This window comes from Delphinapterus leucas, chromosome 5, assembly GCF_059928025.1.
Source record: "Delphinapterus leucas isolate spDelLeu-1000000601 "Yukka" chromosome 5, BTC_Dleu_Yukka2, whole genome shotgun sequence".
In the NCBI taxonomy this organism is placed as follows: domain Eukaryota; kingdom Metazoa; phylum Chordata; class Mammalia; order Artiodactyla; family Monodontidae; genus Delphinapterus; species Delphinapterus leucas.
This window is the reverse complement of record NC_143133.1, coordinates 62758481-62774522: the sequence shown is the minus strand read 5'-3', so window position 1 is coordinate 62774522 and position 16042 is coordinate 62758481. Positions and strand designations below refer to the sequence as shown.

General features: G+C 41.5%; 1 protein-coding gene across 7 annotated transcripts in view; it reads right to left on the bottom strand.

The window, feature by feature from the left end:
- The window catches only part of TBC1D1 (TBC1 domain family member 1), a 222984-nt gene that overhangs the window by 77558 nt on the left and 129384 nt on the right, over positions 1-16042 (bottom strand). For 6 of the 7 annotated variants that reach the window (XM_089911775.1, XM_022566225.2, XM_089911776.1 and 3 more), the window contains 4 exons: positions 15390-15481; positions 7923-8033; positions 2597-2725; positions 783-869 (listed from right to left, as the gene is read on the bottom strand). In XM_089911775.1, coding sequence (XP_089767901.1) covers positions 783-869; positions 2597-2725; positions 7923-8033; positions 15390-15481 — 419 coding nt within the window. The remainder of the gene's footprint in view (positions 1-782; positions 870-2596; positions 2726-7922; positions 8034-15389; positions 15482-16042) is intronic. The other variant, XM_089911773.1, reaches the window with a different exon arrangement.

Sequence of the window (16042 nt, the reverse complement as noted above, 5' to 3'; positions counted from 1 at the left end):
GGTTATGGTCTAAAACCTTTGAAAGCCACATGCCCAGGAGGAAGCACAGAAGAACTTTGATTCCTGTGGTAAGGAGCTGGCCTCCACAACAACTCCCCCTCTTTCCATCCCAGGGCACTCTGACATCCCCAGCACAAAACCCGAAATCCACTTTTCTGGTGGGTAAAAAGTTGAACTAACTAGGTTTAAGTACGCTTATATATTTAGAAAGCAAGAAATTAAAACAAGGACATAGACACAGGTCTGCTACCAAAGAGAACCGCTGGCTTGCTCACTATCACAAAGCTGTGCTTGGTGGCAGACGCGAGGCGTGAGGCTTATTTATAAAAATAGTGATGTTTAATTATAATCATAGAGTCAGGCAGAGGACAGAGTAAGTTTCAGGAATTTAGGTTGCATACTTCTCATAATTCGTAAACCCACGTTTGAGGTTTTCCCAATTATTCTTAATATTTCATTTCGATTTCACTGGAAAACCTACTAAAGAAAGAAATCCATTGATCACTTGTGATTAATTAGATCTCAGTGGCCTGAAATTGTGCTTTTTCCTCTTTGCTTATGCAGCAGCCCTCTGTTTTGGTATGTACAACTTTTTGGCTAGAGTAGGACTGCACAATCAGCCCTCCCCCTGCATTATCAAGTCCAGAAGCACCAAATTTCTCATGATTGGAGCTATGAGGCTTCTTTTGTTCCTTTTGATAGGCCCGGTATATAGGAGATGAGCAAGACCCATTTGCTGGTTTCTTCAGGGTGTCATATAAAAAAAAAAAAAACGTGCTTACTTTGCTGGTGCTACCTAATGTGCTAGACACGGAGCTGTCCAGATCCAGACTGGCGGAGTGCTCCTGGAGGCCTCTGGCTTTATTACCCTACGGAAAGAAAAGCACTCGAGTTATGACCCCTGAGGCTTTTGCAAAGGCATCTGCTAGAAGCAACCTGGTCTATTTAAATAAGTTCAGGAAAAATGCATCTACTGGGAAACTCTGCTGAGCACATATGTGCATGAAGACAATCAACATTTCTGTCTTTTTTTTTTTTTTTTTTAACCAAACTAAATGTTCCAAAGCACCTTGTGGGTTAGTCATTTGGCAGGGATGATGGGCAGAAGAGACAACACGTCTAGAAGAAAAGCAAGCACTGAGGTGCGCACACTCAACAACAGAGTCCCCCCTCTGAGTCACACGGTGTCATGACCCACCAGCCTATGACACACAAACCACAATCTCTCGGTCTGGGAGCTCTCAAAGGCAGCCCCACCCCAACTCTGGCTTTGTAAATGAACTGCTTTTAATTATCTGTAAGGCTGCTGTGAAATTCTCAGAAACATCTCCATACAAAATAAAATTTGTAACAAAAAAAAATGTTTCAAATGGAGTGGTTCGTGAAATAAAAGATAACTATAAGAAGATACTGCAAGCTCCAGAAAGGTGTGAAACTTTGAGAGAAAAGAGAACTTTTATTTCTTAGTGTAAAAGGTATTTACACTCACGCTGGGGTTGGCGTGTGGGGGGAGGGGAGCGGGGGGTGGTAGTAATTTCTTAAAGAACTCCCAGATCGGTACACACGTATACTCTGTTCTTCCTATAGAGCTGCAGGCCACAAACTTTTTCCGTAAAGGGCCAGATAATAAACCTCTTATGCTTTGTGGACCATATGGTATCCGTGGCAAGTACTCAACTCTGCAGAAAAGCAGCCTTAGACAATAGGTGAATGAATTGATGTGGCTGTGTTTCAATAAAACTCTATTTACAAAAACAGGAGGTGAATGGTATTTGACCCAAGGACCACAGTTTGCAGATCCTGCTATAAACAGTTTCAGACACATAACGATAGCAGCTAACGATAAAAATTTTTTTTATAATGTAATCAGAATTTTTATTTATTTATTTAAATTTATTTATTTATTTATGTATTTTATTTTTGGCTGCATTGGGTCTTCGTTGCTGCACGCGGGCTTTCTCTAGTTGCGGCGAGCGGGGGCTACTCTTCATTGCGGTGCTCAGGTTTCTCATTGCGGTGGCTTCTCTTGTTGGGGAGCACGGGCTCTAGGCGCATGGGCTTCAGTAGTTGTGGCTCGCCACCTCAGTCGTTGTGGCTCGCAGGCCCTAGAGCGCAGGCTCAGTAGTTGTGGCGCACGGGCTTATTAGTTGCTCCCCGGCATGTGGGATCTTCCCGGACCAGGGTTCGAACCCATGTCCCCTGCACTGGCAGGCAGATTCTTAACCACTGCGCCACTAGGGAAGTCCCACGATAACAATTTTTAAACTGTACCTAGTGACACTAGGGAGAATGGAACCCACACCTTGGTGTATCTAATCCATGCTCTTTACAGGGACTGGCCAACAAATAACATTCTTTTGGGAGACAAAAATTCCATAGAATACAAAAGAGTAGAAAACACTTTTTAACCTGGACCAAGTTAAAAACTGAATTTTCAGTGTAGGTAACATTTTTCTAACACTGAGAAGACACCAAAAAAGGTTTCACCCTTCTAAACTGTATGATGAACCCTGATGGAACGAAAGCAAAGAACTGAATTTCATGCTCTCTCAAAAACAGTGATTTAACTTAAACTAGGAGGAATTATGCCACTTACCCGGGACAAAATACTTTCTAAAGACTCCGTTAAAGATCTCTTCGCTTTGTTTTTCAGCATATCTAGCCTAAATCGAGTGGCACTAGATGGTAATTCACTTCCAATATTCTCTGCTGCAATCTGTGATGCCTAAAAGGCGAAACAATGGAAAATTAAGTCACTTAGATCTTCCTTCCCTCCTTCTTTCCTTCCTTTTTAAAGGACTGAAAAATCTCTAGAATGCATCTTTTTGACCTCAGGTCACTTTTTCTGTGACCTCTTCTCATCTGCTCCTTGGTGACATGACTGCAAGTCCAGGAAATAATTTTGCCTCAAAGAGTTGCTTTGCCTACTCCAAACAAAATAAGGAAAAGTGCTTAGAAACTAATCAGTTAACAAAGCAGTTTAGAGCCTGGGCTCTGCGGCTGGATCAGGGACATGTCATTCACTAGCTGTGGCCTTGAGCAAGTTTCTTACTTTCTGTGAGCCACAATTTCGTCTTCTGTAAATTGAGATCAACCTCACGATCTAACCATAGTGCTATGTTGTGAGATTAAAACACGTAAAGCATGTAAAACATTGGGCACAGCTTCTGGTACAAAGGTAGCTATGATTAGCTTTTCAAAGTAAAGTAACAACTTACTTTTGGGGGCATTTCAGAGGGTGAGACAAAATAAATCTAATCAGCTGAAGAATCCATCCTCTCTGCCTACACTAATCCCTTCATCCCCTTCTACAGAATCCTGTCTTTTTCCTCTCTCCCACCTATTGTTTCCATCATCCCATTCATTCTCCTCTGCAACCAAGTCTCTCCCTTAACTGATGGGAACATGAAACTGACAACATAAAAGTTTGTTTGCCAATCACAAAATGAAGTTTAATGTTACTTATTAACAAAGAGGTATGCTTAAAAAATACAAAAAGAACCTCTACTCTAGATTAAATTGTTTCTTCTATGGATTCTTACCTGAATGCTTCCTGCTAGATGATGATTTTGTTAGAAAAATACTCAACCACATCCTCCATTACTCTAAACCCCAACTATTCTTTGTTGCTGTTACATAGTCAAGCATACAGAAAAATGTGCAGATTAATACAATAAATGCCTTCATACCACCTCCAGCTTTGGCCAAGTTAACATTGTGCAGCTGTTGAGAAGAACAGTGATGGGCACAGGCTCTGGCAGTCACTCAACAAATACTGACTAAGTCATGTAGCATGGGTGGATGCCTTACTAGTTGCAATTTGGTCCTGTGCAATCATTTACCAAGAGTAAGAGTCTATCCAGACTGCAGTCAGCCTCTAGAGCAAAGGGAATTACCCACAAAGAACCCTCAGGGGCCTGCATTTGACTCAATACCAGTTCACTCACGAAGTTAAGAAACTGTAGACCTGCTTTCAAACTCATAACCAAAGTTTTCCTAAAAAAGAAGCATTTTTAACTGTTCTGATATATACAGAAAATACTGGCTAAAAGACTAGTAGAACGTAGTAGATCCTACATAGAAAGAACAAAAACTGCACTTGTGTTTTTCTTTTTATAAACCAGGCCATAAGAATCTCTATCTACTTACTTCAATGCTGCTTCTGCTCTCCTCTACCATCTAAAAAGGTTCTTTTCTATGTCTATCACTGTAATTCAAATGCAGTCTGAAAATAATTCACATTTAGAAAATAATTCACGTTTAGAAAATAATTTGCACTTAGAAAATAACACACTCCTTGTTTATTTTAAACTAAGCATCTAGAAGTTTCTCCTTTGAAGATGATGCTGGTTCTTGGATAAGTTTCTAGTGTGGGGCTCTAGAGTGAATTTGTACTGCAGTCCTCACATTGCCCATCCCAAGACAGATGGGTAAACTCTAAGCATGAACGTTTGGAGCCAAGTTTTAAATTCTGAAGCTACTATGAAGTTCTCAGTTCAGAGCCCACCATCCAGTAGTGTCACAATGTATCCACCATCAGCCTTATTCAGAATAACCAGCACCTAGAAATAGCTAAGGTGCCCATCAAAAGGAGAATGGAGAAACAAACTGTGCTATTGACACAATGGAATAAAAAGGAACATAATTACTGATTTATGAAGCAACAAGGACGAATATCAAAAACATTATGCTAAGCGAAAGAAACCAGAACTAAGAGAGAACATACTGTATGATTCCATTTATAGAAAGTTCTAAAACAGGCAAAACTAATCTGTCGTAGAAAAAAAAAATCAAAACAGTGGTTGCCTGGGGGAGGGAGGGAGTGAAGACTGACTGGGTATGGGGGTACTTTCTGGCATGATGGAGACGTTCTATACCTTGATACGGGTCTGGGTTACCTAAATATACGAAATCCTCAAAACTCAACAAATGGTACACTCAAGATTTGTGCAACTTACTATATGTAAATGTTATCTCCAAGAAATTGTAAATAAATACCAAATTCTAATTAATGATATGCATACTGAAGTGTTTAGGGATCAAGAGTACTAGTATCAGAAACTTACTCTGAAAAACATCAAAAATAAGGTGGAGTAATAGATGGATAGCTATATGGGAAAGCAAACATAACAAAACGTTTAAAATGGTTTCACCCAGATGGTGGGTACGTGAGTGTTCACTGTGTGATTCTTTCAACTTTTTGGTATGTTTGAAATTTTTTGTAATAAAATGTCAGAAAAAAAAAAAAAAAGAAAGAAAAACTTATCTACTGGATAACGGACCCAGACAAATCGATGAGTGGTTACATAACATTAGATTTTGTTAGTTAATCATTATGCCCTTTAGGAGCTTAAGATAATGTCCTTGGACCTCAGACACGTGAGCTCCACACTCTCTAGCAAACGACTTGACCTCTGTTCCTCATGTCCTTGTCTCTAACATAGGTATTATACCACCTATCTCAAAAAAGTTGTTGTAGAAAAAAATGGAATAATTCATGTAGAGAATTAAAACTATACCTAGTACATGGGAAACGTTCAATCAGTGGCAGTTGATTTAATATTATTAATTTTTGTACCAGCTCAGCGAATACAAGCAGAAATGATATGTCCACTGATTCAAACATGACACTCTCTAAACTTTATTAATTTATATGTCCTTGCCCAAACTGAATCCTTTCCCATAAGATCAAAGGATTCATTCAGTTTGTTTTCTACTTTACGGAACGATTCCTCCGACAGGTATCCAACACTAACGCTTCAGTCTGAAAAGCATGTACAGTGTGGCATCACCAGAGCTCTGAGAATTACAGCCCTGAGACTGTGCTCATTGCCTTCCATCTACAATTTTTTTTTTTTTTGCGGTACGCGGGCCTCTCACTGTTGCGGCCTCTCCTGTTGCAGAGAACAGGCTCCGGACGCGCAGGCTCAGCGGCCATGGCTCACGGGCCGAGCCGCTCCGCGGCATGTGGGATCTTCCCGGACCGGGGCACGAACCCGTGTCCCCTGCATCGGCAGGCGGACTCTCAACCACTGCGCCACCAGGGAAGCCCTTCCATCTACTTTTGAAGGCTGGTGGACGCAGACCACAATTCTACCTCTCTCTAGGTCAAGTCAAAACACATTTTCAAAGGTTACAGGAATTTTTAGGAGCGATAAGAACATAACCAAGTCCATGTGGTTAAATTATCTGGTAGCAGAAAGTGAGAGCAGGAATCTACCGGTGAACTCTCAAAAGTTCATCTGATTGATCTATAAAGCAGCTGCGGCTCTGAAAAGCCGAGCTCGGAGCCCAAGAGGGTATCCAGCCTAGGGGACACCCAACTACTGCCCAGACACCAGTGCCACTTGGTGAGACTTGGTCTTCTTTACATTAAATTCTGTTTTCAAATGAGGGGAAGAAAAAAGAAACATTAATATATTTCTTTACTGTACTAGTCTATGCCCAAATCATAAAGATACTACCCTGTTCCACAAAAATGAGATTGCATTTAGGGCAAAACTTTCCATCCACCATAAACACTTCATTCTCCTTTCTAGCCATTATAAATTATTTCAGAATTATCAATTTCCTGTTGGAACAAGTTAGAGTGACTCAGGAAAGAGAAAATCAAACACAGAATAACTATCAGTGGCACAAGAGAAAAAAGGAAAGAAAATGAGAAAAGAAATATGTTGAAAAGTGAACTAGGGAATTAACTGAAAACTTAGACTGGGTGGCCCATCCAAAAGTGAACAGGAGGATAACAGAACTTGCCCACTCTCTTAAGGGTACCGGCTGAGAAGGGAGGAAGGTCAACACACAAAGGCCAAAAACACAGTGTACTGATATCAGGGTCACAGCTAAGGGGCCCTAGAGTTGGCCGATGAAATTAAAAACAATGTTGGCCACTGTATGTGACCAGGAGTTCAGCAAAGGCACATAATTGCCAAAGCCAGCTGGAAAGCAGAAAGCAAACGGGGAGAGTTGCTGTGTGTGCATCCAAATAAGACTGCATCACGGTTACGTTACCGGAAAAGCAGGGGCTGTTTACAGGGAAACCAGCAAGAGGAGAGCACACAACTGAGCATTAAAACACCTTGAGAATAAGCACTCAGGAAGTGTTCTCTTTATAAAAAAGGCAATATACTTCTGGAAATTAAAGACCCTTTGAACATACTTCACTGATTCCTCTCTAGGCCTTCTGGCCTAACAGTAACTTAAACAAATATAAAATGCATGTTTAGAAGCTATAATGCTTATTATAAATTGACTTACAGAGAGTCCAAAAGAAATAGGAAAATGGTCCTGAATCCCAAACTCGAAGCTCTTCAAAGACAGAGCCCTGCAGGCACCCCCAGCCTCTGAGATAGCACCCCTCACACAGAAAAGCTGAACAGAGCTGTGGAAAGAGAGGATAGGAGGCCAACTCTGCACCTCCAGCATATGAAGTGGAATTAACGGAAGCTCCATATCTGAATAGCACGTAAACCAGGCTAATACTGTATGTGATTTATCAGTAGTGCTATCTTCTATTCACATTGCATTTTTATTACAAAGAGCTTCCGGGCACTTTATGTAACTCTGAAGGCAGCTGTACAATGTCAGTCCCACTTAATCAAGGAGAAAGGTGAGGTGACAGGGACTGGCTCCCAGCAGGTCAAGGAGCTTTCCTTGCTAGCATCCACTCGTAAACTCCACTCTCGATGCTCTACACCAGTCCCCTCGTCAGAGCAACTACTCTGCTCCCACTACAACACAGACAGAAACTCTCCTCACCTTTTCTAAGCACAATCTAAATATTCCCCAATTTCCCCTACATGTGTAACAAATGAAAATAAAATTCAGGGAGAAAAAGAAGTTTCAGAGCTTCAGAAAATCCTCAAGACTCTGTTTTACACAGTGTCCTGGTAAAATTTTAAGAAGAGAGAAAAATGCCATACCTGCTTTATCTCCCCAATATGGACGTGAACTTTTTGTTTCTCTTCATATAAACATCTCAGGAAAGAAACAATCAATTCATTCTCTCGCTGCTCATTTCTTGGTCTCAATTTCTTAATGAAAAAAAAGAATATATTACATTAATTTTTAATTGTCACCAAAACTGCTAACCCATCCCTTTGAAAATGCTACCAGCTTCCACTCATCAACTAGTGCTTTTACCCAACCACCTCACTAGGGGGCACCAATGATCCTACAACTGGAGATAATTTTTAAAAAGAAACAGATAACGAAGCCAGTGGGCCAGATTTAGCCTCTGACCTATGATGGCCTTATACCTAAAATAAACATTTCACATCAGATAGAGGCATAGTCAAAATATTTAATAAACAGTCTTAAAAACATAAGAAAAGGACAAAAATCTGTGTAAACACCCAGAGGTCAAGAGCCACAATGGTTACTTATTTATAAGCTCTTATGGTCAGGGAACTGGAAAGGAAACCAGCAACTGGATCCAGGGCCATGGTTCCTTCCACATGTCAAACACGTTCATCATGAAGCACTTCCTGGAAGCCCCACAAGGCATACACTTGCACACAAAATTTCATGGCATGGACTCAATTTTTTCCCTCTGGTTTTTAAAAAATTATTTGTATGCCTTTTATTTTTCAGGCAAGGCGGTGGCAAAGCACACTGGACTAGAAATCAGGTCATGTAAGTTCAAGGTGCTGCCTAGAAGTGAGGCCAAAGGCTTGTCATTTAAGCTTAGCTTCTCTGTCTGTTCAAATGAAGATTATGCACAAAATACACTCCAAGGTCTTTTCCAGCCCCAAATTCTTTGGATTTGAAATACCAAGAGTTCATGTTTAGAAGACCATCTAATTTAATGCATTCAATTATTTTCCCTGAATATGAAGAAAACAAAACTGAATTACTCTGGAGATAAACAAAGTTTCTGGTCTATAAACTTTAGAAAAATATCTTTTTTTTACAATGACAGTTATCCATTGCCCTGCTCCTCCCTCCCTCCCTACCCCAAACCTCTAGCCTGCCCTTTAAATCAAAGTCAGGGTGTCTAATAAACAGATCAATTACACAAGCATCCGAGTCCGGGTCAATGCCGCTCTTGGCAGCCCAGCTGACTAAGGAACAATTTTACCCCTCATGTCACAGACGAGAAGCATTCTAACATTCCTCTCTTAAAGACAAAGATCATTTTAAATAAGTTGTTCCTGTTACCCAAGGAAACTGATAGTAAATGATTAGAAGAGGTTGTTTTCAATGAGGACTTCCTGTTCTTTCAAATTTCAGATTTAAGGATTAAATATTTTAAAGGTCAGAATAGATGTTCTCAATCTGGATGCCAAGCCATGAACCTTGATGTTATAAATTTTTACATGTTTTATGCAACACGCGGGTTGTTCCAGAGGAAGTTTCCATCAGATCTTCAAAAGAGGAAAGTGGTAGTCACATACCACAATCCTAACTTAATTTTGCTGACCTCGGGACGGTTACAGATATACTGTGAGTCTAAAAGCCCCCAGAGACAACAGGAACTTTCACTCATTGCTGGTAGGAACATGATATGGTTACAGCACTTTGGGAGCCAGTTTGGCAGCTTCTTACAAAACTAACCATGTTCCCACCATGTGATCCAACAATCATACTGCTTAGTGTTCACTTGAATGAGTTGAAAATTTATGCCCATACAAAAGCCTGCACAAGAATGTGTATAGCAGCTTTATTCATAATTGCTAAAATTTAGAAGCAACCAGGTGTCTTTAAACAGGTGAATGGATAAACTGTGGTACATCCAATGAAATATTACTCAGCACTAAAAAGAGCTATCAAACCACAAAAAGACATGGAGGAACCTTAAATGCATATCGTTAAGGGAAAGAAGCCCAACTGAAAAGGCTACACAAAGAGTATGATTCTAACTATGTGACATTCTGGAAAAGACAAACTATGGAGACAGTAAAAGATCAGTGGCTGCCTGGGGTTTGGAACAGAGGTGGGGGGCTGGGGAACAGTGAAAAGGTGGAGCATAGAGAATCTTTAGGGCAGTGAAACAATTCTGTATGATACTATAACGGTGGATACATGCCATCAAGCATGTATCAGAACCCACAGAATGTACCACACCAAGAGTTAACCCTAATGTAAACTACAGACTTTAATCACTAAAGATGTATCAATATTGGCTGATCAACTGTAATAAAGGTACCACACTAAGACAAGATATTAACAGGGGAAACTGGCTTGGGGAAAGGGCATGAGAAGTTTTATGGGAACTCTCTGTACTTCCACCCACTTTTTCTGCAAAACTAAAACTACTCTAAAAAATAAAGTATATATATATTTTAAAGTCCAGGAAAGAGAAGCAGGCAGGAATCACGAAGCCTCTGAGCAGGCACCCAAGAGCTGACCCATTCTTTCTTCTCCTATTCGTCAATCAAACCTTTGGGCTGCTCTCACAAGAAAATTTGTATTTTTGTTGGAGAAATTCTTCGTAATCACTTATTTCAACATATCAAAAAAGGCTAAGAATGCAGTAACAGGAGAGGAGCATTATTAATACATTCTCTTTCCCTCAGCATATACGTGAAAGAAACTACTTGAATGGACAGAAAATGAGACTAAACTGAGCACAATGCACTACCACAGCTGCTGCCCAGACACTGCATCAAGGAGCTCGTTAAACATCACAGGGGAAAGTCAGTGAGGCTGAGAAGACCGTGTCTGTGGTGTCATACAAGGTCAAGAAATAAACCCTTTCTTAAAATAACTGAAACATGACTAGGGGCTACCCTGCTATTTAGTGAAAACGATTAGCAAGGTATCATCTCCTGAGTGCCTCCCAGGGAACTTCACCATCCTGCAAAGGGACAAATCATTATTTCCTGAAGATGATTTAACTTTATAAACAGTCATGACAGAGAGACAGGTCTGAGGAAAATAATGGGGAATGAAGTTGGATAACATCCCTTTGCAGTCAAAAATTAACTTGCTTATTACTCAAAGTTAACCTCCGGAGTCAGGAGTCAGGATGGTGGTCACCTGGGGCAGGACCCAGGGGGGATTCGGAGGGACTGGACACGCTCTATTTCCTGATCTGCGTGCTGCTGCACAGGTGTATTCATCTTATAAAAATTCACTGACGGGGCTTCCCTGGTGGCGCAGTGGTTGAGAGTCTGCCTGCCAATGCAGTGGACACGGGTTCGAGCCCTGGTCCGGGAAGATCCCACATGCCGCGGAGCAACTGGGCCCGTGAGCCACAACTACTGAGCCTGCGCTCCGCAACAAGAGAGGCCGCGATAGTGAGAGGCCTGCGCACCGCGATGAAGAGTGGCCCCCGCTTGCCGCAACTAGAGAAAGCCCTCGCACAGAAACGAAGACCCAACACAGCCAAAAATAAATAAATAAATAAATAAATAAATAAATATTTTTAAAAATTCACCTACAGCCAATATTTTATAACTATAGAGTATAACCTTTAAAAATTGTGAATCACTACGTTGCACACCTGAAACTTATGTGATATTATAAATCAACTATATCTCAAAAAAAATTTTTTTATTTCATTGAACTATATACCACTGATCTGTGTGGTTTTCTATAGTTATATTTCATTTTTAAAAAAAGAACAATATAAAACAATTAATTGCCTGTTAAAAGCAACAAAGCCATTGTTGTTACGTGTTTCTTAACCTCATTTCTATGAGGGCGGGCCTATAAATTGGTTGTAAAAGCAACTTGAAATCCATTTCTAACACTGCCTAATGAATACCAGAATGCTGAGAAAGCCTATGGTCTTCTGAGGAGTCTACTGAAAATGGCAGTGCTCACCTGGACTACAGCCTGACATCTTCTTTAAAAAGTATAATGAAATCTTGTAAGAAATAATTTTAAAACCATGGAAAAATCCAATTAAGCTGCTCTAGATTCTGTATAAAGTGAAAAAGAAATTCCTCCAACCACTTACCGTTAACTTGTGAAAAGTCACATTATTTAATCCGTTATCGACATCTACTGACTATAAATCTACTTGATTTACCTGCTGAGTATTAATTCATTCCCTGAAATACACTCATTCAGATGAAGAGAATTCGACTTTGAGACAGTTTCTTTACTAGCCCAACTCAGACTGAAAGCAACTTCTCCCTGAGGACGACCTATGTAAACTCAGCACACTCAGCCAGCAGGGGACAGCACCTGGACAGAGCCAGACCCCACCCAAGGGTCACATTCTCATTCGCCCACTTAGACATGTTTGAAAAATGTACACTTCAAAAAGGTCCTAAATTAAAACGTGGCTCTGCAGTGTCTTGAGTCCTCTTAGAAGGGTTAGCACACCCACAGGCCCATCTGGCACCAAGTTCTCCTCCCAGAGCTCAAAGTCAAAGCCGGCTTACGTGCAGCAGTGATACTTCCCCAGCATCATTCGCACAGGGGTTAATGATTTCTTTCTCTTTATGGTTCTGTTTGGGTTGCACTTTTTTTTTTTTGCATGAAACATTTATTTACAAAAACACTGAATATATATGTTCTAATAACTATTTAAGCAATCGTGTACTACTGATTTCAATAGTAATTACATTTGTTTTATAAAAATTTGCCCTCGGAGAATTTCCTCAGAAACAAATCATTCTCCAGGAAAAAAACCATACAAAGGAAAATATTAACCATTCTATTTAAAAGAGGTATCATGACACTGCAAAGCCACCTTTTTCCTTATGATCTGTTTGAAATGCATGATTTTCAAATGCATTAGCAGGAACTACTACCTAAAAAGAAACTAGTGACTTGGTTTATAAAATATTTTATAAAAAAACAAGAATGGTCATTGAGTAAATAATAAGACTACCAATAAGCCATCAGAAGAAGAGATCCATGTTAAATTTGTATTATTCAAAAAAGAGCCACACCTACAATGATGGAGGACAAAGTACGAGCTGGCTTTTCAAAGCCAATGAACAATGACTTCCCTTTGGTCTTTAAACCAATCAAAAAATTACAGAGCCTTCTACAACACCACACAGGGATCCCAGGATATTAACTGAATCCATTTTTTTAAAACAAACTTTTGTCACTGATTTTCTCTAAAGCCTCTTTGCCATTTTTTATATTGAGTGTCTCACACTCACATGGATCAAAGAGAATCTCAAAATCACATCCATCAGGAACATAATCATGGCTGCAGAAGGGTATCTGGGGTACTACCTATCCTGATTCACCACACTGTTTTGGGGAAAGCTACACAGTGCTATCTAAATAAAAAAGAAAACAAACTCACATTAGGGGAGGAAGGTGCATCTTCTATGCTTGCTAGAAAGATATTCCCCAAAGTGACTTGATGGCACTAAAACAGCAAAGTGGGCTAGCATCAGATGAAAAAGGACCCAGCTCTGGGCTTCCCTGGTGGTGCAGTGGTTAAGAATCCACCTGCCAGGGCTTCCCTGGTGGCGCAGTAGTTGAGAGTCTGCCTGCCGATGCAGGCGACACGGGTTCGTGCTCCGGTCTGGGAAGATCCCACATGCCATGGAACGGCTAGGCCCGTGAGCCACGGTCGCTGAGCCTGTGCGTCCGGAGCCTGTGCTCCGCAACGGGAGAGGCCACAACAGTAAGAGGTCCGCGTACCACAAAAAAAGAAATAAAAGAAGAATCCATCTGCCAATGTAGGGGACATGAGTTCGAGCCCTGGTCCAGGAAGATCTCACATGCTGCGGAGCAACTAAGCCCATGTGCCACAACTACTGAGCCTGCGCTCTAGAGCCCGTGAGCCACAACTACTGAGCCCGTGTGCCACAACTACTGAAGTCCACGCGCCTAGAGCCTGTGCTCTGCAACAAGAGAAGCCACTACAATGAGAAGCCGATGCACCGCTACGAAAAGTAGCCCCCGCTCGCCGCAACTACAGAAAGCCTGAGCGCAGCAACGAAGACCCAACGCAGCCAAAAATAAATTTAAATAAATTTAAAAAAAAAAAAGAAAAAGGACCCAGCTCCCATCACAAATGCATTAACAATCAGAAGCAAATTGTCCATCCATTTATGAATTCCAAGTACAAATCACATTAAATTTGTCTGAGAGTACTGTGTACTTAGAACGCTAAAGATCCTTTAAGAAAAAACAAAGTAGTGTGTCTCAAGTCAATTCAAAAGAAAATAAGAAAACTTAAAGGCAATTGGAAATTGTGAAAGTTACATTCTAAGCGATTTATGAAATTAAAAAACCCTTCCTATGCTCTCCTTCAAACATACATATGCCAATCCTACTGCAGAAGATCAAGGGAAGGAGAACTCGAACATGTGATTAAAAAGACAAAGACAATTCTTTAATTTTTCACTCTAACAGAAAACAGATCACGGGCCCTGTCTGCAGCCTCTCCCTCAGTGAAGAGGGAGAGGGAACCTACAGTCTAGACTTGCTAGCCATCTTGTTTTGTTTAAAGACTTCTCTATGTGCAGAACCCCTGGCACTCTCCTCCCCACTAGAGACTTATGCTTTGTTCTGATGTACTCTCCTCCCTAGGAAAGTGCCACAAAACCACAGAAAATGCCCCTCGGCTAAAGCAGACATGAAATTTTTGATGAGCTCATTAAAGATTCATAATGAACAGACTATGGGCATGCCAGCACACACAGTGTGGTTTCCCAAGATAAGTGCATCTAAACGCAAGGACGACAGTGCGGTTCTGGGCTTAATGCAGAAAACCGATGAGCTTGGGTTTTCTTCTGTATTTTGTTTTTATGTTTAGGTTTGATATACCATATAGTAGGTAACACCTAAATTTATTTTCAAAACTGAAAAAAAAGAGCGAGGAAGAAAAGTTATGTTCAATTTCATGTACAAAATGTTATATCCTTAAGACTCTCACACTTAGGGATGAAATCCCAAGCGGGAAGGAGCTAGCAGAGGTCTCCCAGGGAGGGCTTCCCTGGTGGCGCAGTGGTTGAGAGTCCGCCTGCCAACGCAGGGGACACGGGTTCGTGCCCCGGTCTGGGAAGATCCCACATGCCGCGGAGCGGCTGGGCCCGTGAGCCATGGCCTCTGAGCCCGCGCGTCCGGAGCCTGCGCTCTGCAATGGGAGAGGCCACAACGGTGAGAGGCCCGCATACCGCAAAAAAAAAAAAGAGGTCTCCCAAGGAGAGCAGTGTTCAGGGACCAAAATCCAGGTCCCCTGTCTCCCGGGCTGAGGCTCTCTCCACTTTATTATTTCCTTTCTCTCGTTCCTTAAGGGAGAGTTCCCCTGGTTTAGTAGTTTTCACGTGAAAAACCAAGCCCTGATAGGAATCTGCAATTCTGACCTGGCCCCTGTCCCGAGGCTGTTAAAGCTTAAACCTAGAGGAACTCAGGCCCACTTACTTGAGGATCTAACAGGTTTGCTTTGCTATTTTTTATAAATAAAATTTCACAGAGAAGCTGCCTCCTTTCTTCCTTCTGCAAATTTAAAACCAGTACTGTACCTGAACCTCCTCAAAAATAGTTGCTTGCTCCTGATTAGTTAATGTTGTCAGGTGCTTCTGGAGTTCTAGTTTGGTTTTGGAAGAATTCATTCCTATTAAGAGAAAATAAGAGACATGAGAACACTCTAGGTAACAGTTACGAGGTAGAGTTAACACTTCCCATGCTCACTCCCCCCTCTTACATGACTTAACCACCTTCTTAAGGTTTCTGAGGTTTTATGGAAAGTCTAATCAATAATGTCGGTGATGATGATGACCCTGACAACAAGCAACATTTTTTTTTTTTTTGCGGTACGCGGGCCTCTCACTGTTGTGGCCTCTCCCATTGCGGAGCACAGGCTCTGGACGCGCAGGCTCAGCGGCCATGGCTCACGGGCGCAGCCGCTCTGCGGCATGTGGGATCCTCCCGGACCGGGGCACAAACCCGCATCCCCTGCATCGGCAGGCAGACCCTCAATTACTGCGCTACCAGGGAAGCCCCTAAGCAACATTTTTTGATTGAGCCCTCACGTGGTAGGCAGTGACTTAAACATCAGGCCTGTATCATTTCATTTAATACTCAGAACAATCTGGTAAAGAGGACTCGATTGGCCCCATTTTACAGTTACGGAAACTGAGACCCAGAGAGCTCAGTTAATTCCCAAAGACCCCAT